The sequence below is a fragment of the Patiria miniata genome, unplaced genomic scaffold (genome assembly GCF_015706575.1).
Source record: "Patiria miniata isolate m_02_andy unplaced genomic scaffold, ASM1570657v1 HiC_scaffold_16, whole genome shotgun sequence".
NCBI lineage: Eukaryota > Metazoa > Echinodermata > Asteroidea > Valvatida > Asterinidae > Patiria > Patiria miniata.
Genome location: NW_024037054.1, coordinates 54,755 through 79,526, shown reverse-complemented (window position 1 = coordinate 79,526; position 24,772 = coordinate 54,755). Strand labels below are relative to the sequence as shown.

The 24,772-nt window shown below is 38.8% G+C and overlaps 1 protein-coding gene across 1 annotated transcript; it reads right to left on the bottom strand.

The window, feature by feature from the left end:
- Positions 1-391: 391 nt before the first annotated feature.
- Positions 392-23,769, bottom strand: LOC119722600 (transaldolase-like). Its single transcript, XM_038192783.1, has 9 exons — positions 23,578-23,769; positions 10,096-10,219; positions 9,265-9,372; positions 7,267-7,398; positions 6,726-6,786; positions 5,802-5,916; positions 3,287-3,416; positions 3,123-3,190; positions 392-2,208 (listed from the first exon to the last, which is right to left on the bottom strand). The coding sequence occupies exons 1-9, from the start codon at positions 23,666-23,668 to the stop codon at positions 2,045-2,047; spliced, it is 993 nt and encodes a 330-aa protein (XP_038048711.1). The 5' UTR covers positions 23,669-23,769; the 3' UTR covers positions 392-2,044.
- Between the last annotated feature and the right edge of the window lie 1,003 nt (positions 23,770-24,772).

Here is a 24,772-nt window from a genome sequence, read left to right as displayed (position 1 = left end):
TGCAAACACAGCTTGATGTAAAGTGAGCTCAGGTACTTTTTTTTTACATTTTGGCTCATTCGACCAGTGACGTCATGCTTGTCGAGGCAAAAGCTGCCACTCAAGCGTTTTTCTCAATTTTGTGTATTATGCGGTTATCCTACCACGCCGTCTTTTCTACCTCCATGGATATAAGTGCGGTGCACTGCGGAAAGTCTGCATCACGTACAAATTGTTTTCTCTTCTGGTGGCACTAGCAGAATGCACCTACTAACTTTGGTGCTATCACTTCCAGAAAAACACGAGATCCAAACCACTTACAACCAATGTAAATAACACGAGTGTCATTTTAAAGAAAACCTGCAAATTCTCTTTCATTAATCCACCACCAAAAATAAATTGCACACACGCATTCTCTGCTACAGTACTTTATTACATTTACCTCGAACATCACTGTCCCCTTCCCTTTCCTGTTTTTTAAACACCTTCAAACTCAAAGAAAATTATATATCAATTAGGACCTTGCTCAAAATCAAAACATCGGTTTAACAAAACAAACCTGGTTTCGACCAAGAGAAAAAAGATCTAAATTACTTTCGTATAAAAATAAATTCATATATTTTTATATCTAGGTTTTTTTATGGTGCAAAATTCAGGTAATTAGCCAACATAGGTAAAGTCAAGTATAAACAGCCCTCAACCAATATTTTAATGTTAATTGCAGTATCTGCCTTTCTCAGGGTGTCAAAATAAACACGTTTTATTTAAATGAAGTACAAAAGTAGCTTTCTGTTCTTTCTTTGCTGTATCTTTCTCAGATTCAATCATTTCCATTCATAATAATGTAACAAGATAAATGATCTTTAATTCTTATTCAGCAAAGTTTATAGATGAACAATGTACTATGAATCAGGTCAAAACTACATTCCATAATTATTAAAATATTAACTCAAACTTCTACTGCCCAGTTTTCTAACCTTAAAGATTATAATAAACTAATCGTTCAGTGCATATCACATAAAGTTGTGCGGACTCATTAAAAAACCTTTCTTTTTTTTAAAAACATTTGGGAAGACTTGCTAATTATTTTTTGTTTTAGACAACACCTATATTTGAAGAGTTTCTTTCCAAAGCGCGTATGTATCTGCATGTATCTCTCTTGAAATAGGACTGGTTTAAAAGTGTTGACATATACTGTCTAATGTGGGCCAAATAACATGCACAAGAGGCTTCAGTGTTTGGGTTGCCTGGTGGTCAGGGGTGAGACTGGCAGAAAATGAACAATCCATGGAATAATCGGCAGAGGGTTTGAGGTCCCCAGAGCAATGAAGGGTCTCTTGTATGTGTTCATATTCGCCAAAAGACACCCATTAAAACATCCATATCTTTTGCTTTATATATATGGTAAAACCTCAGGAATTCAAGATTTCAAAAGGGATTCTTTAAAAATCCTGAAATCAGGACAAATCCTGACAAATCTCACCCCTGCTTGGTTGCCTGTCGGCATTATGTCATGGGGCACATGGACTACAAACAATTCCATCAAACTCTATGCCATATGAACAGTTTATCTGAAAGTTGCGTTTTGCAAAAAACAATTAATAACTATGCAGTCAAGATTTTTGACATTGCAAACAACCAATCAAATTTCATGATGTATTCATAACTGGTTATTTTTATCGCACTGAATCTGGAAAAGGGTAAAACAATTAATAACTATGCAGTCAAGATTTTCGACATTGCAAACAACCAATCAAATTTCATGATGTATTCATAACTGGTTACTTTTATCTCACTGAATCTGGAAAAGGGTAATTTGCTATTTGTTCTCGATTTCCCAATGCTAAGGAATGTAATGCGCCCACAAATTGAGTCATGTAGGAAACACTACCTGTTCAGAAATACACTACATGTATTCTAATATACAGATATGATGGCTGGGTAGCCAGTTGCAGTGAGGGGGAAGCAACATCTGTTAGTAGCATTGCGAATATTTTAACTCTAGCTCGTGTGTACAGAGACTGATGACTCCGTAGTAATAGGCCTACTCAATTGTTTGTTGTTCTTACTGAGCGAGTTTCTCCTTCAGCATGTTCTCAAGTTTGATGGCATCGGCAGCAAAGTTGCGGATTCCATCCGAGAGTTTCTCCACAGCCATCTGATCCTCGTTGTGCAGCCAGCGGAACTGCTGCTCACCAAGGGATACCTTTTCCATCGTCAGTTCTTCCGCTAGTAATGAAGAAAATTAAGTTACATGGGTTTTTTTTCCTTATAAAGGTAAAATGGTTCGCTTGCCAGTGCTGTTGAAGAATGTTTGGCAAAGGTCAGTGCTGATTTGTCAATTTCTGTTCAAAGTAGCACAATATGTCATAGCACCAGAAGAGCAAATCAACACATTTTCTTTGCTTAATTAATATTTTCAGTTAAAACAAAAAACAAAGAAACACACAAAATAATGCAGTGGGGCATCAAAATATATTCATAAATACCTAAGACAGTTTACCCATTCCTATTGGTCAAGAGCCTGTCTCATGGGTGGTTTTAAACTGTTGATAAAACACAGACTGGCTGGTCTTAAACACTTTTCCGGTGTCACATCAAATTTGGACTCCTGTGAAATGTTTTACCCTTTTATTGATTGAACATTCACAATCTTCACTTAGGCATGCACAATAGTACCAATGAGGCACATACCATAACTAGAGGGGTGTTTCAAATGACATGAAGTAAAATTGTTGAACAAAATCTTTGGAATTTTATAATTTTTGACTTGTTTTGACTTTTTGACTCGAAGGTATTTATGAATGGGAATAAATATGTGCTAAACAAGTACGTTTAAAATCGGCTCAGGGGCCTGGTCTCCGATAATGTTCCGAGCAAAGGGCGTCCAGGCCCCTGAGCCAGTTTTAAACGTACTTCTTTAAAACCGAGCAAGCACATATTTATTCCCTCACTAAATGCATAGTAGAAATCCAATGGGTCATATCCTCTGAAGCTAAGATGTCTATAGAAGGAAAAGGTTCAACAAGGACAATATGTAACTTAGCATGGACAAATGTTTCGATTGATAGGGGGAAAAGATGAAAAACCTCCTGAGAAATTTCTCAAAAAAATCTAACTTTGAAAGACAGGAAACTTCCAACCTGAATCAGGTGACAGCTTCCGAGGCAGTGGAGCGTTGGTCGTCTTTAACTCTTCCAGCAGCTTAGGACTAAAGAGAAAAATAACACGAAAAAGTATTACCTTCATCAGCAGAAACATACCTAAGTGCTGACTGGGACCAAAATGAGTCGCAAACCTTGCCTACCTGATAGTGATGTTATCCACACCGGCCAGCTCGGTAATTTCACCAATGTTGCGGAATGAAGCCCCCATCACCACTGTCTTGTAGCCAAACTTCTTGTAGTAGTTATATATCTTCTTAACGCTGACTACACCTATGAAAAAAAAGAAGAATTTTCTTCAATATGTAATCAGTCAAGCAAGTCAATAAAACGTATAAGTAAATTTGATGAGTAAACATTTCAAACCAAAAAGTCTTCTTGAAAATGTCCAAATCATGTTAAACTCTCAGGTTTTTCGTATTCAAAGGGTGTCATATCTCAATCTAAATCTGGGCCCAAATTTATGACACTAGGGGCCATTCTGTACAAAAACATGTCGAACTTTGTCAAATTTTGATTTTCACATTTAGGCTTAGTTTGTAGTTTATTTTTGCTTTAGAAGCATACTTACCCTCTTTTTAGGCTAATCAGAAAGTGCTGCCTTTTCAGGTGTCTATTTTTCGTGAAATTTCCAGATTCGTTTGCACACGTTTGCATATCAAAATTTCAACATGAAATTTTACGAAAAATAGACATCTGAAAAAGGCAGCACTTTCTAATTAGCCTATAAAGGGGGTGAGTATGCTTCTAAAGCAAAAATAAACTACAAACTAAGCCTAAATGTGAAAATCAAAATTTGACAAAGTTCGACATGTTTTTGTATATGGTGGCAGTGTGGCCTTTATTTACGGAGGCAGTCCAGTAAATTGGCCACATTTATGGGGCTATTTCTGGATGAGGTGGATGACATGTGGCATTTGAGGTTGTGCCTGTCACGTGAGGTAGCTGAGAAAAACATTCCCTCGTCCCCCCCGCCCTGTTTGCAGGGCGGGGGTACGAGCGAAAGAACAACATCAGGTTTGGGCAGTCATCACATCACAGGCTGCGGTCCTCGTAGTCTTGGAGTCCAGTGGTTGAATAGTCCAGTTTTTTATAGCGATTGGTAATCGACACCTGCGGCGTGTTATAGAGCCGATCTAGTACACCTGGTACCCTGCTGCCTCTGCACAGCCTAACCGCTAGAAACGCCCGGCATCCAAGTCGGAAAGATTTCCATATAAGAAATTCACCAATTTTCCTCTGTATTGACTAACAAGCCCCCAGATAGCAATTTCATGTCATCAAAGTCAATTTGAGCAGTGAGAAAACACTTAGAATATTTCAGTCCAATCTCATGGGGTTTGTACACAGGGTGTTGAGTGAACTTCGTATATATGGAAATCTTTCCTCCAACTCTACTGAAAAACCACCTCCCTCTCATGCCACAGTGGGTCTATACACGTACATGACGTACATGTACATGTACAGTACACACAGGGGACCAAGTTGGAAAAGAAACACGCATCGCGATATCGGAACGCTTGCGCGTTGTTCAGGCAAGTCAAAAGATCTATCTTTCTTTGTTTTTTTTAATCTTTTTTCCATGGAAACTGAATTTCGATTTTCAATTATTTAGCTTGACCCACCCACCCACAATTTGGAAAAAAGATCGAAATTTTAAAACATTGAAAATTCTGAATGGCCCCCTATTTCCCGTAAGCGAAAAATCCCCACAAAGGCTGCGCTTCTTCAGTTTTGATGAGGCAATCAAAGTGTTGTGTGAAAAACATAAAAAAGTAAACTGCCCCTAATGGCCTACAGTTGGCGATGAGTAAATAGGCCCAAAATTGCCTACGCTGACCAAGTCATTTCTCTCTTTGTACAGAGTTTTGTACTTTACGGTTTGTAGCAATGAAGGGTGCAAGCTCTGAAATCGTCTTTGAGCTGGAATTTTGTGAGAAATTTGGGATGACACTGGACCTGAAATTTTCTCTATTTTGCTATGGAGTAGAGAGATCATTATTGAAATGGTGCTGAGTTCAGGACTATAAGGGAGTGATCATCTTTAAGGGAAAAAAACACTCAAAAGTCATTGGTTAGTCCCTGCCACCGCACCCCCCCCCAAAAAAAAAAAACAAGCGAAGAACAGAAAGTGTAACATGATACATCAAGCTTAACACTCTGAAAAGTAGTTTTTTTTCTATATTTTCCGGAAGTGAGGGCATTTATCACTGTGTGTTGGCAATGCATTTACTGGTCTGCACCCAAATATACTTACAGGGAGTATAAAAAAACCTTATGCCTAGGGCTATGGGTGAGCTTAATCCAGCCCTGATCCATACAAACTATAGAGGTTACCATGGGTTAGCAAGGATTTATGGTTTATGTACATGCAATACATCATGTAACTGAGGATTGTTACTCAATGGATCAGCACAGCATTTCTTTACCAGTGCTGCTATCGCACACAATAGTGATCATAAGCAAACAATACCATGGAAAGCATAGCCATGAGAACAGGCCCAGAAATTAGTTCCAAGTGCACTTACAATTATGACCACAATTCAAGTGTAAATGTCACATTTAAACTTTTACTGAGGCAAAATCAAACCAGGTTTTTGTAATCAGCCCAAGATACCAATACAGATGAAACCTCCCCAGACCTATCTGATCACCTACCTGGATCCTCTGCAGATTCATAGCCAGCCTTGCCGGTTTTGGCTTTGTACCAGTCCAAGATACGACCCACAAACGGTGAAATCAGAGTCACTCCAGCCTCTGCACATGCAACAGCCTGCAGCAACAGATGACAGAAGTAGCAAAGAAAATGGAAAAGAGAAATGTGTCAATGTTTTAGCATACTAAAATGTGTCTAAACTGCAGACACAACCTCACTGAATATATAGACATTCAGTATTTGACTGCTTTATCATTTTCTGTGAAAATAACCCTATCCACTGAAGTATACTAAGAAGTAAAAGGTACAACTTTAGAGAGATCAATGGGTATGTCAAATGTCTCTCTAACTGACCGAGTAAAAACTAGAAACATTTTGTAAGTATTACATTTTATTTCCTTATGCGCATGTTAAGCTTACTCCCCTTGTACAAGTAGTATCATTTTGTTCTATGCACCTTTTTATTTTGGAAAATCTGCAAACATCTTTTTGCAAGGGAAATCCTGAACGAATTAAATTTACTCAAACACATTACTTTCAAAAAGAAACATGTGAACATAAAATATGTTTTAGGGGGAAATATTTTACCCTTTCATTCTAGGAAGCCCAGAGCATGGGCCAAATGATACCAGGTGACTTTTTTTTATGATGCTGGCACAGAAACACGCCCTTACACGAAAACATTCATTTGTGCTCATAAAGTCCAAAAGAAAGTAGTATATTTTCTGACTTTGCATTAGTTTTGGTTTAAGACACAAAACTTATAACTAAATTACAGATTCTGGTTTAAACCAATTTTGGAGATAAAGTGAAGATCAAGATGAAAGTTGAATTGGAAAAAAAAGTGAACACATTGAATCCAAACTAATAAATGAAAGACCAGATTTTTTAGGAAAACATTGGGTTTGATTGTTAGCCCATCTTACCTGAGCAAAGGAGAAGAGAAGGGTGAGGTTACAGTGGATGCCATAGTCCTTCTCCAGCTGCCTATGGTTGTCATGGAAACAAAGAAATGATCAAGAAGTAAAGAAGTGAATATACTACTCGGACTGGGAATGGATTTATTCATATTTAGCCTAACCGTGCTAAATCCAACATTGTAATGAATCTAAACTGTATCTTGGAATCTAAGATAAAACATTCCAATGCATGTCAAGTTGTCTGCCTTCATCGATGGTTCATACTGATTTGAATCATTACTTTAACCTTATTCACCTAACACATTAACTGACAAATGAAATATGCAAAGAAGCCATTGTTGGCATTAAGCTGACCAAGTCAGTCAAACCTGCCCCTGAGACCTTGTGTGAAAACTAAGACCCAGTTGTGAAAACTGGAGACAAATATGAGAACAAATATACATAAGCCTACTTTCATTGAAAACCAGGAGTTATAAATATGGCCATAAATCCAGGCAATTAGCTTTAAATCTGGACTCTTTGCATCTCTGAGTATTTCTGTACTCACCTGGCAGCTTGGATGCCCTCCCATGTTGAACTCAGCTTGATGAGGATTCGTTCTTTACCAATGCCCTGATCTTCATACAATGCAATCAACTTCTTTGCCTTAGCAATCTGAGCATCGATGTCAAACGACAGACTGAAAGAAAAGTTGCAAAGCTTTGTGATATGGACTTGTTATATTATTTTTACATTTATTTCATTGTATTTATTTGCTACCTTGATGATTTACATGATACAGTGTGAAATAATTGTACTCGCATTCAGCAGAATGTTGAACATCATAATAAACATCATAAAGAATTTGCTTTAGTCAAGCCCAATGTTCATGAACATTGCACAGTGTCTGCAACCACTCACATTCTGAATGCATACCCCAAAAAAAAAAAGTATACAATGTGTGCTATTCAGTATTTGGTGGAGCGAATATATGTACAATAGCAAAATGCTGTTCTGCAAAGGCTGGATGGAGATCACCACATTTTAACAACCACAGGGCAAGTAATGTACATAACAGACACAACAACATGTATAGCAGATTCCTTTAATTGCTTGATTACAATTAGATTTTTTTTTTTTTAGTGAATTCAATCCCAAAAATAACAGCGTTGCTGTTGAAACCCCTCAGCCAGAGTCAAGTTATCATCCGGAAACCATTAACCTTTAACTCAACGTGGTGACCTTGACCTTTGGCCTTTGACCCCAGAACCAGTCCCAACATGCCTGTACCAATGGGAAACCCCCTACCGAAGTTAGACACCAACATTTCATTTCTAACTCAAGTTATCATTCGGAACCATTTACATTGAACTCACCACGGTGACCTTGACCTTTGACCTTTTGACCCCAAAACCAATCCAAACTTGCCTGTACCCAAGGGCAAACCCCTACCTCAGTCAGACACCAAAATCTCATTTCTAACTCAAGTTATCATCCGGAAACCATTTACCTTTAACTCACCATGCTGACCTTGACCTTTGACCTTTTGACCCCAAAACCAATCCCAACTTGCCTTCTCCCAAGGGGAACCCTCTTCCAAAGTTAGACACCAAAATCGCATTTCTAACTCAAGTTATCATCCGGAAACCATTTACCTTTAACTCACAATGGTGACCTTGACCTTTGACCTTTTGACCCCAAAACCAATCCCAACTTGCCTACTCCCAAGGGCAACCCTCTACCAAAGTTAGACACCAAAATCTCATTTCTAACTCAAGTTATCATCCTGAAACCATTTACATTTAACTCACCACGGTGACCTTGACCTTTGACCTTTTGACCCCAAAACCAATCCCAACTTGCCTACTCCCAAGGGCAACCCCCTATCAAAGTTAGACACCAAAATCTCATTTCTAACTCAAGTTATCATCCGGAAACCATTTACCTTTATCTCACCATGCTGACCTTGACCTTTGACCTTTTGACCCCAAAACCAATCCCAACTTGCCTTCTCCCAAGGGCAACCCTCTTCCAAAGTTAGACACCAAAATCTCATTTCTAACTCAAGTTATCATCCGGAAACCATTTACATTTAACTCACCACGGTGACCTTGACCTTTGACCTTTTGACCTCAAAACCAATCCCAACTTGGCTACTCCCAAGGGCAACCCCCTACCGAAGTTACAACCCCAAACAACATTTCTAACTCAAGTTATCATCCGGAAACTTAGCTGCCCGGACGGACGGACGGACGGACACACACACATCCGGACGGACGGACGCCCTAGGCGATGACAATACCCCTCGAGCCTCTCGGCTGAGGGGTAAAAAACGAATAAAAGTTTCATTTCCAAAAAAAATTGGCCTTCTGTTGTGATTTAATCCATGATGAACTGTTTCTGATCATACATGTACCAGCAGCTTTTACTCCACAACAGTGAAGGTAGACCTCTGTGTATGATCAAACTATACCAGTGCATCAATTCACGTGAACTCAAATCTCCCTTGTGTATAGTTCAATGTTATGAATCACAACTGTGAACCTCCTTAGACATGGCAACTCACCGTGCATCTACCTCTGTGGAGACCCTTCCTGGGACTATCTTCAGGATTTCCACTCCAAAATTGACAAAGAGCTTGTCCATGGTGGCTGTGACCTGCTCTTTGAGGGTGCTGTGAATAAACACGTAATCATGTCACATCATGCAAGCATGTACTGGTACTTGACAAATTATATAGGACTAGCAACGTATCTGACAATTAAATCAATTTTCTCCAGGTGAAATTTCTGGTTAGTTACAATGCATGTCTTTAAATAAAACATTTCCTCAAATGGGATACAGCTGAAACAAATGATAGTTTTTTCTGTAATTGCTTACTAATTGACAAATGTTTTCACATATTTTTCAAATTCTCTCATCAGTTTGAAGCATAGCACAAAAATCTTGTGCGGTTACATTATGTTTAGTTACGTCACAGTTTGTCCTACCATCATTGGTACTAGTTAAAATAGATATGAAACTAATAATCAAAAACCAATTTTTTTTTAGCATAGAATATGACCCCTTTTGCCTTAAAAAACAAAAACTCGCACAACATCTGTATTTTGCATGTGAAAACATACCCCCAATAAACCCAATTTGATTTTTTTTGAGGGGGACACAAACATTACACTTAACAATATTATTACACTTAACAAAAATGAAAGGTCTTGTTGTCCCCTTTAATTTGATACCACATTTGAGGCTGTGGTGCATGTGCTTGTAGTTGTGAGGATTTCATAAATTTTCCACTTTTCAGCCATGTCGACTTTCTCATGAAATTACCCAAAAGATGTTTTCCATATTTTTTTTAAACCTACGACGGCACTCTACGTTATTGGACTGGGTATATCACCTAGCATTGCTCTTGCCATAGTTGACTGCATCTTCAATCAGATGATTGTATTTCTCAATCTTTGCAGCTGCCAGGAGGAGAGAGGGGTTGGTGGTAGCATCTGTCGGCTTGTATTGGTTGATTACTGCAAAGCAAACGACCATATTACATTAGTTTATATTATTAGTTTTTCGTCAAAGCTTGAATTTTAATGACAGCACATTCACATTTGTTTTAATCATTCCTTGATCTGTTCACAGTAATATTGAGAATCAACTGTGCTGGTGTAGGCTTACATGTACCTGAAGCATCACAAGGTGTATTAAGGTCCCAGTTGATAATCTTACTCCTAACATTTCTCCATAAAAATTTAGATTGAGAATATCCTTTAAAGGTGCAAGGCCTGATTTATAGTATCCACGGGTCATTCCCGTGTCAAATCACCCCAAAAAATTAAAATTTAAACCCGACCCCCTTCTAATCGGTTCATATTTAATTTATAGGGTAATTTAGGCTAAACAAGCTGAAATTTTTAGATTTAGCGCCATCGGACAAACGCTTTTCGCGCTATCCCGCCATTTTTTGGCAATTTTGGTCAAAATGGGCGTGGCCGCCAATTTTCAAATGACCATATTTCCATAACCTGTGGGCCAAATTTGTTAATCTTGGTTTCTTTTGAAAGGTTACATCATAAGAAATCCAAATTTACCACTATTTTTCATATCGGAGTTATTTGAAGTTTGATGACCTTTTGACCTTGAATTTGACCTTGTGGATCACCCAACCTTGAGACGAACTTCGATGAAAATTATACCCCACCAAGTGTTCTACAAAATATCCAAAAATTGGGGGTACCCGGTATATATTTTTTTGCTTGGTTTCTAGCTCATTTCAAAGTTGGCATACGTGTTGCAAAATGTGATATCCCTATGCAGTGTACTAGTGGATTTAAAGTAGGGATTTTTTGGTCCCTGAAATGTGTACATGTAAAGGGATATCACATTTTGCAACACGTATGCCAACTTTGACATAAGCTAGAAACCAAACAAAAAATATTATACCCCCAATTTTTGGATATTTTGTAGAAAACATGGTGCGGTATAATTTTCATTGAAGTTCGTCTCAAGGTCATGTGATCCACAAGGTCAAATTCAAGTTCAAAGTAAAGGTCAAAAGGTCATCATACTTCAAATTACTTTGACATGAGATAGTAAAGGTAAATTTGGATTCCTTATGATGTTACCTTTCCAAAGCAACCAAGAACAACAAATTTGGCCCACACGTTATGGAGATGTGGTCATTTGAAAATTGGTGGCCACGCCCATTTGACCAAATTTGCCGAACAATGGGGGCGGTAGCTCGAAAACCGTTTGTCCGATGGTGCTAAAACTTAAAATTTCAGCTTGTTCAGCCTTGACATGGAATGACCCCCACCTTATATGAAGGACCATCAATGAAACACTATAAGTTACACCGGGATCAGTGCCCCCCCGTTTTGAAATTAGACGCATTTTTATGAAACAACATGCCCATGGAGAACTATATTCGTATTTTTTTATGAACATTGTATACCATGTACATGTACCATAAATGACATTTTTCATTCATCACACAACGTATCTCAGCTGTATCAATCAAGCCGTGAACCTATAAAGTGTCTTCAGTATTCATGTACCGTTAAACTATGTAGAGGAAATCAAGTGATTTTGTTTAGTCACTGATTCAATACATTTTTTTTTCAAAAGCATTTATCAATTTATTGAGTTTTGTGGATGATGGGTTTTATAGGAACCTGTAAACTCCTTAGTGATGGGTGTAAGGGTGCATGGGGAGATTTAGACACATTTTAAGACAGGCATTACGCATATCAATATTTTGAATGTTAAAAAAAATCAACAAAATTAGATTTAAATCAAATCAATCCGATTTTTTTAGATAATAAAAAAAAAAAAAATTGCCAACCTTGCAAGAACCAATAAAAACTGATGTCACTCAGCCCTGATCTATAAGCAATTTACTCTTGAATGAGAAATCGACCTCCAACCCCCAACCTCCCCCCCCCCCAAAAAAGAAAAAATAATAAATAAATTGAAAGATATACACGAAAACGTTTTGCGGATGATAAGCCAGAAATATCTGTCTGTGACCCGCTTGCAGTTAGCAAGCCCAGAAATATCAGGGTGTACGACCCGCAGATGATGGCCTGAACCCATCTGGCATCAAGGTTCATGAAAAACAATCCCATATCTGGGTCCGGTCACTGTCAAAATAATCCCGGCGCGAACTGGTTAACCCTAACCTTCCCACTCCAAAAATCCATTCCCATTTAGGTGGATTTTGGGAGACTTGTTGGTCCTGCAGGCCTGGTTTGAATAAATATTGATGGAGTAATGATGGACTTGGGCCTGGAAGCCTAAAGCAAAGCCTGCATTAGAAGCAATATGATTGATGGATTTTGGTAGACTTGTTCCAGTACTACCTGTAAGTAAAAGACAGTAGGGAGTTAGGGTTAAGGAGTGTTTTATAATTTAGTTTGACCTTCCGTCGGGATCATTAGGACAAAGGTTTACTTTTCAGATGCTGTACAGTAAACATACTTTTCGAATACAAAAAAAAGGAGTGTACTGTGTATCATCATAGCACATACCGTACACACACACAAAATGGAGTGTACTGTGTATCATCATAGCACATACCGTACACACACACAAAATGGAGTGTACTGTGTATCATCATAGCACATACAGTACACACACACAAAATGGAGTGTACTGTGTATCATCATAGCACATACCGTACACACACAAAAAATGGAGTGTACTGTGTATCATCATAGCACATACTGTACACACACACACACATGGCGTGTACTGTGTGTCATCATAGCACATACAGTACACACACACAAACTGGAGTGTACTGTGTATCATCATAGCACATACCGTACACACACAAAAAATGGAGTGTACTGTATATCATCATAGCACATACCGTACACACACAAAATGGAGTGTACTGTGTATCATCATAGCACATACCGTACACACACAAAATGGAGTGTACTGTGTATCATCATAGCACATACAGTACACACACACACAAAAATGGAGTACTGTGTATCATCATAGCACAACTGTGTATCATCATAGCACACACCGTACACATGACACACACAAAAATGGAGTGTACTGTGTATCATCATAGCACATACAGTACACACACACAAAAATGGAGTGTACTGTGTATCATCATAGCACATACAGTACACACACACACACAAATGGAGTACTGTGTATCATCATAGCACATACAGTACACACACAAAAATGGAGTGTACTGTGTATCATCATAGCACATACAGTACACACACACAAAAATGGAGTGTACTGTGTATCATCATAGCACATACAGTACACACACACACAATGGAGTGTACTGTGTATCATCATAGCACACACCGTACACACATATGTACATGTATTCAGGGAATGACCATGAGAGCTCTCTTAAGTTGATCATAGTTCGTTTGTATTCAGGAAACCCACAAGGTCCGAATACGCTCACGGAAGTCAACAAAGTGACAAAATACTGCATCAAGGAAGTTCACCTAGCAGTTTTCACCTGTCAACATGATTCCATGTATTCATGTAGTGCAGAAAATAATGAATTTAAAGGTATAGTCCATCATTTGTAATTTGTGCATTTTGTTCGTTTGAAGCAACAAACGTGCTCAAAATCTAAAGAAGGGTATTGAACAACTAACCTGATGAATTTTCAGCCCAGCTTCAGCTGTATATTCCAAGAAAAACAGCCTTCTAGGATCTTGATTTCAAATCAAAAGTTGCTGAATCATGTTTTGAATTGGGCCTGAATTCAGCGTCCGTGACACGTTCTCAATGAGCCGATTGCAGCTATGCGATGTCGCGCACTGATCCGACGAATTATAGCAACCCCGCGCGCGTGTGCGTCGTGCCAATGCTTGCACGCGCTTCGCTGCAAAATAAAAAGAACTACTAATTTAAATTTCCTACGGTGCGTCTTAAGAAGCACCGTTGGAAAGGCCTTCTTTTGTTGATTTCTTCAAAATGACAGCTTTCCAGAAAGAATAATTTCACAGGGAGTTTAGTCCCCTTACTATCTTTCAACCAAGTATGTTTTTCAACAAGAATTACGCCAGTTACTTTTTGGATAGCTGCAAATGATGGACTCCAGCTTTAAATCAGCTGGCATTTGATGCCATTTTGATCATGCCTACAAGGTATGAAATAATACTGAGACTGCTCTTTCTTTCCACTTGCAAAACAATGAGTTGGTGTAATTAACAATATAAACCAGATGAACAAAATTCTAACAATGTACAACTACATTGAACAGGATGCTGGTAGTACAATTCTCCACACACCCACATGTAGGTATATGCATGGAGAAATAGTACATGCATGTACAACACTGTAATCAAAAGTCCATTCGCATACATGTACTTCCTTGTGTCTAATCCCAGAGTGGTAGCATGCAAGGGAGACTATAACAATATGTTATGTGCTTGTGTACATATGGTACTTCATTGAGGCACGCCCAATATGTAGTTTTGAGTGGTCGACTCAAATACAAAGTGTCCAGTTCGTTTTAACAGTAATAGCCACGCTGCTATTACAATGTACATTTGTATAGCTGTAACTTTAGTTAACAGGTTGTTTGGAAAATGTTTGTTAATCCCCAAACCACATACTGTACATGTATTGTCCCACTAGAGACATGTACTGTACATGTATATACCCACTAGAGAGGCATGAAATCTACTATACTTAAAAGTAAATGAGCTGCAATATATACATTGTCACCCACTAGGGGATTAAAACTATATTATAGCCTAAAACATTTATCAATCATTAAAATAACTAACAATGTAACAGTATTACAGAACAGTGTGGAGATGATGAATGGGGAATGCATACATCTTTTCGGGACTGACTGGCCCATAGGTCCATTACCCAATCATTTTGCTGCATCACAGTCAAAGTCCCCAACCAACCGTCAGTAAAATTTCAGATCTTCAAGACCAAAATTATGGACCAAATAAGCAACTGGTTTTCAGTGCACATGAACAGACTGTGCTTCACTAGAAATCTGTGCTGTTTTTCAAGAAGCTGCTACCTGTGAATATATATACAATGTACATACTATACATCATGTACATGTACATGTACACCTATGTAAGTGGCCAGTTCAATTTGCTGAATCACACCAGACTGTAAAGACCAATTGACCCTGAAAATGCAGATTACACAATACACTGGAGGTAGAGTGGAGCAAATCCTGCAGTACATGTACATTTGTACATGTACTATACATTTATCTTCAAGGTTCTATGGTTCTATAATTTAGAGCCATCATCACAGGACTACAACTACTAATTGTTTGGGCACAATTACTATTCCACATTTACTAAGCACGATTCCACATTTCCAATAAAATCACAGGACTATGTACATTTGTAGTTGTACATACATTTGTACAGTGTTGTACATGTACATGTATGTATATTAAATATTAACTCATAATGCCAATGAATGGGGCATATCTGGCAAAATGTGTATAATACACATAATAGATATTAAAAAATACCTTGGAGAGTTGATGGATTCTGATTGGTCACGTGGCCACGTTAGCCACACTCGATCGCCTGGGGGTAACATGTGATATAAAGACTGGCTTAAAAAACAAGCAAATAAATGGCACATAAACCAGCATTGATCCAGCATCATGTAAGCCAATGATTGGCCAAACATACCTCCATGGTCCTATAGATGATAGCTTGTAACAATACAGCAGAACACATGCGCTAAAAAAAACCGCATCCTGTGCAGACTTACGGGCGCTTATGCAACACAGTTGCTATACACTGTGTTATACACTGGGGAGGGGCGTGTGGGGCACATGCCCACCCCCCCCCCCCCCCCGCTAAAAATTTGTTATCCGGAGAAAAGCACAGCCAAATGAATTACCATGATTAGCTGAAAGAACATAAAGTCCCTTTTTTTCCGCGATTTATTGGCGTCTTTTTCACCAAAACCCTATTTTTGTCACGAGTGGCTGTTTACTACACAACATGAACAAGCATGAACGGTCGTCAACCCACCGTCAACAAATTTTGTATAAGTTTTGGAATATCAAAAGCAGCTTGATGCCAACAAAGAATACCTTCAGCATATAAATTCAAGTAAAAATAATTTCAAAAGTTGTTTTTTTCAATGCGAAATGTACAACGATTTTGTCGAGTTTGTGTTGGCTGCCATTTCATTTACCTGACAATGCCTGAAGCTAGCCATACTACGCATGCGTGAAGTGTACAATGTACAGTGCCATACAAACAAGATGGCAGCCAACATTAATCAACAAACTCGTCGTGCATTTCGCGTTCAAAAAACAAGTTTTTAAATAATTTTAAGTTTATTTTATATGCTGAAGGTGTCTGACTCCTCTCTTTTTCTGCCATATAAAGCGTCTTTTGATGTTTCAAAACCTATACGAAGTTTGTTGACGCTGGGTTGACGCCAGTTGACACTTGTTGACGCATTTTTTAGTGGGCCATTCTCCGCTAAAGTATTCAAATGTGCCATTTTTGTGTCGCTTGTGTTTCTAAGAAGTACACAGTGTGTTCGATAATGATTTATATTAATTTTCTTCGTGGCCGAGTTTTGTTTCATAAACCCATGTAGTAAGAAGGTAAAAAAAAATCAAAAAGAAATTGTGACGGTAAGGTGGTATTTGTTGCGTTTTTCTCATGTCGCCAGCCAAGGTGCGTTTCATGAAAAGTCTCCCAATCGTCTTTCATGTGTGCATATCAATGATTACCCTTTTATATTATAAGTCCATAGTATGCCCTAAATATACAATGACAAATCAAAAAAGATTAGCTCATTAATTTTACTTGAGCGCCTGCAGAGCGCATGTTGCCAATTTCATAACCAGATACGTTATAGGGCTGTGTCGAATATTCGAATATTCGAATATTCGATCGATAATCGAATATTTATTTTCGAATAAGAATATTCGGTGGTGATATGCAATGAAATAAAAAGGTGGAAATTTTTTTTTTTTAACAACAAAAGTGTATTCTCAAAGTTAAGTTTCAAGTTGCTGCCAAAAAAACCCATAAAAGTAGCCAAGCAATAATGCCATACATATATTACTTCTGCTTTGGGAGTGCTTGCAGTAAAGCCAACCCATTTTTTTAACGCCGGACTGCAACACCAATCACTGATGCTTCCGACAAGATAAACAAGACATTTTGTCTTTCATGTCTTCACAAAACACTTCCTGACACATTTTCATATCAAAATTCAAGCATGAGTAGTAACGTTTCCGTTGTCCGTATTTTTGTTTGTTGTTGTCCTACTTACAATCCCTATTTTCAAAAGAAAACCGCCGCTGTTTTCCCGATGCGATCCTGGCAAGTTTCCCCGCGCGTTGGTGTTACGTATGTACAGTACATGTGTGCAGCATAGGAAAATGCAGCGTGGCATTGGAGAGGAGCACGTGTTAATTTGCCCACGTGCGCAGTGGGAGGGGCTTACTGGATCGGCTATTGACATCGCGAAAATGGCATGCCAACATCGATGTAGAAGACCTCTGCAATCTCATGCAAAGAACTTGATTTCTTTTTTCTGTGTGGGCCTTTGTATTTTCCGTTTTCATGTACTTATTTTGAGGACATACTGCTCGCACAGGGTCGCACAAGAAGCGGTACATTACACTGATACAGCGAAGCCAATTCCCCCAAAAGTTTTCTATCGCCTGTTCAATCGTGTCGAATGCACGTGGTTTAGGGAATCGCCTTGCACGCAGGATGCTGCCCACAGCACGTGGCGGTGTTGTAGAAAACTTGTCATGAACCCCAACATTACATTAAAACGTTTTGAAAACCTTGGTTCATTTACGTTATGGACTCTGGGATTTTTCTAAAAGAATTTCTTGTTTACTTTTAGGGGTAAATTTATTATGGCTGTTAGATGTTCGCCTCAATGACTCCGTAATTATATACATGTAAATGTACAAAATAATCTAGTTCTCTCAACTGATCAGAGCACCCTTTTATCGAACACATTTTCGTTCGTTGTCCGTCAGCTTTGTTCGCTGGGTTAGTCTGCTAATTGCACCCAATATTTGCACAAATAAAACATACATAAACACTTCAAAAACTAGTTCAGCAATTATACTTTCAGTAATAATGGCGGGAACCTCTGGCTTATGTCCTCCAAGTCGAGCAAAACGCAAGAAAAAGGGCAGACAACAGAGAGGATTTCAAACTCAAAAGAGCTCTCGTTTATTTCGCCAGACAGACTTTGCGGTCAACTCACCACACCGTACCCCTGATTCCCAGCATAGAAAACCACAGCTAGACAAAAGGTTGGAATATCCAAACCTTTTAGAAGCCTATTTATTAGAAAGTTATCTCCAGAGCACGCACTTAGCCAGACAAAAGAACCAAGTCAGCGCACCTGTGCCCTAATTAGCCCGCCAACAATGCGCCCGCCGGAGCTCGGCTGGCGATTTTTTCTTTTCTTTAGGTGGGTTGCTGAAATGTCACCCTTCGTGTTTTGGGTACACAGCTTATAATACATCCCCTGTGGGCAAACAAGGAAATACTGCTTTGCACGTGTCAAGCTGGGGCGTGTGTATGCCGCGCCCACGCCCATTATTTGCATAAACTTAAATATGCATTTACAATTCAAAGACCCATATTTCATTGAATAAAGACATTAAATATCATAGGTTTTTTTCTTGGAGTTTTTGGTTGTTGAGAATAAGTTTATTTAAAATGATATAAAATCATTTCCTCAATTCTTGGTGACAAAAGTGCGAGTTATTACTATAAAAGTGATTTTTTTTTTTATCCTCAATACTGTGACTAGGAAGTACACCGTTTTGTAGACTTCAAGAAGCTTCCAGTAATAGATATGCTCGGTTCCTGTTTGCGAGTTAAGGGTCGGAGAGTCACAATAGCTGACGCCACCCGCCGTGTTTGGGGTTCACGGCTTAATACGTCCCCCATGCAAACAAGGAATCCTTCACTCTAGCTTCTCTGGTGATTGTTAATCTTTAAATTACTGACGACTGAAGAACAACTGATTGTTGTCAAATACCTGACTTACCTGTGAAGAAATCATGCATGGCATGCTGACGTGCTCACGTACGTTGACTACATGTACATGTATGGCATATTTTTGCTTTTAAGGGAATTTGGAATGGCCAAATAACCGAATATTCGATCGATTGGAAGGTCGAATATTCGAATATTCAATTATTCGAATTGACTCAGCCCTAATATTACGTTACTATTTTTTCGAAACGGTAAACAGACTTAACATTTACGGAATATGCACGTTGAAGTTGCTCACAGATTAGACCAAACTGGGCATTATATTGTACATATGACATAAATCTAGTAAGTTTTGAATTTGAAAAAAAATATAGAACTGTCAACGAAAAAATCCATGTGTTATGTATGTGTAGCGCCAGATGCGTTACCTATTTTTGCCTTTCCTTTCGAGACACGTGACGGAAGCTGACCTCAAACACCATACCAGTCAACAGTGTGTTGGGTGATGACTGAGCAAGTGGCTTAGGTTAAGGTGACACATTTTGTCAAGGGAAGCCTACAATGTATTTCAACATAAGCCGGTCAGATACGTTACACCAGGTACGTTACACCAGATACGTTACTGATTATGAATTCATCATGCAAATGTTATGTTGATCAGCTCGTATCTGATCAGCTCGGTAACGTATCTGTTCAAATATCAATCTTTAATTTGCGAGCGTAGCTAAGATGATACAATTAAATGTATTGTACAGACATTATCTCTAACCAACAGGGACACTTAAATGATGGTTTCGAGGGTTCGGGCGGTAGGGTAGGTGGGTTGGTTGGGGGTGAACTTATGGGGTGGGAGGTGGGGCAGCTTAACACACTTAGGAAAAGGAAACTCTGACCTCCATCCTGTGTGCCTGAATTTAATTTTAAATCATTTGGTCATAGTTGATCAGGATTGTTTGCCAGGGGTGCACTGTTTTGCACTTTAGTAAAGTCATTAACCGTGATATGCATGCGCAAAACAGATCACACGAATAAAACGTCACATGATTATTTCCGTATAATTTATATTCCCCTGCTCTGACCCCAAAAATGAAATAAAATTAAATAAAAAATAATGATTATAACCTTAATAATAGAACAAGATGATATTCTAAACGCAGGCGCGGATCCGAAGCCCCGGTCTAGAATACCCCCATGCTCTGACCCCCCCAAAACCTGCAACAATGGGATATAAAAAAATATCTGACAGGCCGACCCCCCTGCAAAAATTCCTGGATCCGCCCTGCATGATGGTCCTTGAATTATATACTTAAGTAATTCTTTGTAATTTTAATGATCATTATAAAATGTTTTTTTGTTGACAAACAGAATCAATGAAACCTCTTATATCAGTCTGTCTGTCACGCACAATGTGTTCCAATGAAATTCACATCTACTTAAAATATCTACAGAATCTTATTTAAAGACATGAATTTATTGATGTGGACTTGCCGTAATGTATCTGTTAGATCGTTACACGACGTTTAGAAGACTTAACTTCAAGTAGTTATTTTCCCCCAAAAATAAAAAGTTAGGCCTAGTTAAAAATCGCCTTTGTATGGTTCCATGTATTCATAAAATGCACATTATAACAGAGTGACGAAACAGGGATCATTTCTGCTGTGTGGAACAATGCAAACTCAAATTTTATTGATTGTTTTTTAATTGTCGGGTTCTGACTTTGTTCGTATACAGTGTGTACACATTTTTAGATTTTGACGATACCTTTGGTGTATGAAGAGCGTGGCGTTTTCAATAGCATCATTATAATATGATTGATCACAGCAGCTGCTCTACAGTTTTGTGTAACTTGTTGCTTACTGCGTTATCCCGTATATCGTGTTTTTATTATAAATCTGTTTGCCAGATACGTTACCAAAACAGCTTGGCATTGTGGATCTTACTATTTCAGTCTCATCGGAAATATTTGTATAATTACCTGTTCATCGAAATGATAACGACTTATTACTTAGTTTATGGCAAATAAATGAGAAGTTGCAACATGCAAAGTGATAGATAGATCATTAGATGTAGCAACGGAAATTATGCGCATATCCAATCGAGATAGACAGTTTGTGCCTTGTTTTAACAATCTAGAAAAAAAATGATGTTTTCCAATGTACCTGTTAATACTGTCACTCAAATTCCTCTATTTTTAGTCCGTCTTTCACAATGTGTAGCTCCGAAATTCATATTGACTTAAGCCTCCCCAGTTTTTGTTTCAAAGACAACTTTTCTATAAATAGAATGGTGGTAACGTATCTATTAGGTTGTTAAAACACGTTTTAGAAGGTTTAGTTTCAAGTATTTATGTCAAAAAATATAGTTACATTGTAAGTTAAAAATCAGTACTCTGCATCTGCATCAATACTGCTCAACACTCCTTGTTGCGTTGCAGTTGGAGTAAACCATGTTCTGGAGCTATTAAACTTTACGATTTTGAGCAGATTTCATATATTCATTGTAGTTGATATTTTGTAAAGTCCGAGTCCCAACTTGAACACTTTAACCCTAACCGCACCTAACGCTACAAAATACTACTAGTAGTAAACTGTAGTATGCAGTACTTGAGCATATAAGTGAGCACAGCACTCATAGTACTTTCTAGTATTTGGGTACCTGCATACATAATTTTTGTAGTACTTTGTAGTATGTGGTACTGTGCTCCAAATGAACTCTTAGGGGGTTAGGGTTAACGAAGAATGAGCCTAGTACTAGTAGGACCTAGCCCAGGTGGACTCCCTTTCCTCCCTACGTAACGGAGGGAGTCCAGGGTATGAAGTGCTCAAAACCGGGTGAAAAAATTTCTGACCAATATTTTTAATATTTTTACCTTGTTGGAGAAGCCAATTTTTACGTTGTAGTATTCTACATGTATGTGTCCTTATCTATTGGGCCGCTGGGTTCAGAAATTCCATATGCGATGCTGACCGACCTTCATCTGGAAAATAAACTCGAAAGCAACGTTAAACTTGTACGTGTTTGTAGACTCTTTTCATCAGTTTCTCACTGCCGAGTCTATTCTAGTCGTACATGATGTATGTCTGTGCAGCGTGTAGTCTGGTTCCCTAGATCGGACAATTATTCTCGACGCTCATATCACGTCTGGTCCGGGGGCCAGACTATGCAGCATGAATATGCAGTGCGCACGCGTGATTTGCTTAGTAACCACCCTCATACGCACGCGCACTTACTTGAAGGCGCGGTCGCTAATCCAATGACCGAGCGTGTTTTCGCGCCAGTTACCAGAAACACGTTTCGGCTTTGGTCATTGGTTGAGCGTTTTCGTGACATCGGTTGGCTGGAGTGATGTCACGGTTCCAACCAAAACTAAACAAATGAGGGCGCTAGCGTGCTTTCGTACACACGTACATTGTACATGACGTACGACTCTGGGAATAAACTGATGAAAAGAGACTACAAACACGTACACGTGTAACGCTGCTTTAGAGTTTATTTTCCTGATTAATGTCAGTCAGCATCACATATGGAATTCCTGAACCCAGCGGCCCAATAGGTAAGGACACATAGAAAATGTAGGCGTGAAATAAGCTTCTGTAACGAGTAGCTGGAGTTACCCAGCCCTGAATTTGATCATTTATCACTAATATGAGGTTTACCACTCGCATCACAGCTTTGGTACTGGAACCGCAACCGATAGTGCATGAAACAGTCATTGGGTGTTACGCTTCCGCGTGACGTCATGCGCCAACAGCCAGCGCAGCCGGCAAAAACGAGTAGTTGACAACGCTCTGTGCCTGGTTATCGACCGCCATTCATTGTACACAATTTTTTTGTGCACAAACCAATTGCGGTCCTGGCCATGCCTGCAAGGTTGTCAGGTTAGCGGTTATTCCTCCTTTTTTCACTGCAATTGTAGGCTGAATCTTCATCGTGGATCGTATTTTACTTTAAGGACCTGTGTAATGGTTATTCCAGGCAAGTTTGGGGCGAGTTGCAGTTGCAATTAGTGTGTAATGGGGACAAAATTGAACATTTTCCAAAAATTTTCGCAATTTCTTTTGGGACCTGCCTACGCTGCTCAGTTACGTGAAAAAATTAGCTCCAGCCCTACATGACAACCCAATGATAAAATTCAGGGCTGGGTAACTCCAGCTATGTAACGAGGTAAAACGTAACACAAATCTGGGCCAAATTTTGGGTGGTCTTATGTAGAGAATTCTCATCCTGGACGCTAGTCGTATTGCAATGAAGACTTCGTCCAACCTGGGCTAGTAGTAGTTTTTAGTAGAGTTTCTCAAGATACATACAATACATGTGCTACTGCTAGTGCTAGTGCTGTGTGTCTGTGTCAGGCGACTATTCTTTGACCCAATCCTGGCTAAAACTTACTAAAAACTTACGCTCAAAATCACCGGTATCTGCGACAACAGTCGAGACTTGTTTAAGATGTTCCAGCAGAGAAGCCATTTTTTGTCGCTTTGGAGAGGACATTATGCATAAGCCGGAAATTTGCTGCTTTTATACGAGAGGTGATGTCACGGAAATATGCACATGTTCGCTGAAGCGCATAGGAAGTCAGTATGTAGTCTGGTTAGCAACGTACAAAAACACCGGCAACTGGACCCGACCCCAACCATTATCGGCGGAGACTAGACTCCAGGTCAATTCGGGTATAACCATTGCGATCGTAGGGGTGTTCTTTCCACAATAATTATGTACTGTACTTACAATGTCCAAAAAAATAAAATTAGGCACGAAAATACCTAATTGTTCGGACCTGTGTTCTGTTCATAGGTAATGCACACTGTTGTACTCGCATCGAAACAAAATTTCCCGAGTTTTTTTCTCCTAGGACCCAGGAGTCCCTGTACTAAGGACAGAACCAATGGTCCAAACTCCCCAAGCATATGCCGTGCTGTGCAAAATCCTCAGTGACTAGTCTCCTTACAAGTCAACTTTGTCCTACAGCGCCACGTACCACAAATATATTTTTATTTAGAGGTTTATGAAATAAATTTTTCTTAGGAACATATTTTGTGCGAATTTCTACTAATCTCAAAATAAAAAAAATATTTGACTTCCCTTTTTGATTAATTTGTTTGAAAAGTTCACGTCTTTCAACATTTAAAACTATCCATTCCTTTTCAGACAAGGACGCTGTTACTGTGATGCCATTTCAGAAAAACACTGTTCAGTCCATTTTTTTCCTTTCCGTTCAAATTGTCAACCCAAAAATGTGCTTATGGAAAATTTGTGAGAAAAGTTTGCTCGTTGGCTTACTGCCATGAACTGACACAACCAATCACACCTCCCCCCCCCCCCAAAAAAAAGAGATAAAACTACACGTATATAAGTTTACGACAGCAAAATATCCCAAATTAATTCTTGCAACTGTTGGTGCTGGAAAACCAAAGGAAATTAAAACTGATAACTGCTGTAACATTGAGTTTCTGAAATGACATGACACTTTTGCTCATGAGTATGGACATTTACATAAAACTCCCAAACTCACCAAAGGCGCTAAACTATCCTTGAAAATTGAAAGTAACAGTTTAATGGGACACAAACGTGCATTTCCTGGGGATTACGAAAATG

What these genes read in the sequence shown, in the direction of transcription:
- LOC119722600 (XM_038192783.1), bottom strand. Translation starts at nt 23,668, where the DNA reads ATGTCCTCTCCAAAGCGACAAAAAATGGCTTCTCTGCTGGAACATCTT. An exon ending in AGATACCGGTGATTTTGAGC is followed by an intron (nt 10,220 to 23,577) that starts GTAAGTTTTTAG and finishes TTTGCTTTGCAG; the next exon opens with TAATCAACCAATACAAGCCG. An exon ending in TATGGCAAGAGCAATGCTAG is followed by an intron (nt 9,373 to 10,095) that starts GTGATATACCCA and finishes GTTTATTCACAG; the next exon opens with CACCCTCAAAGAGCAGGTCA.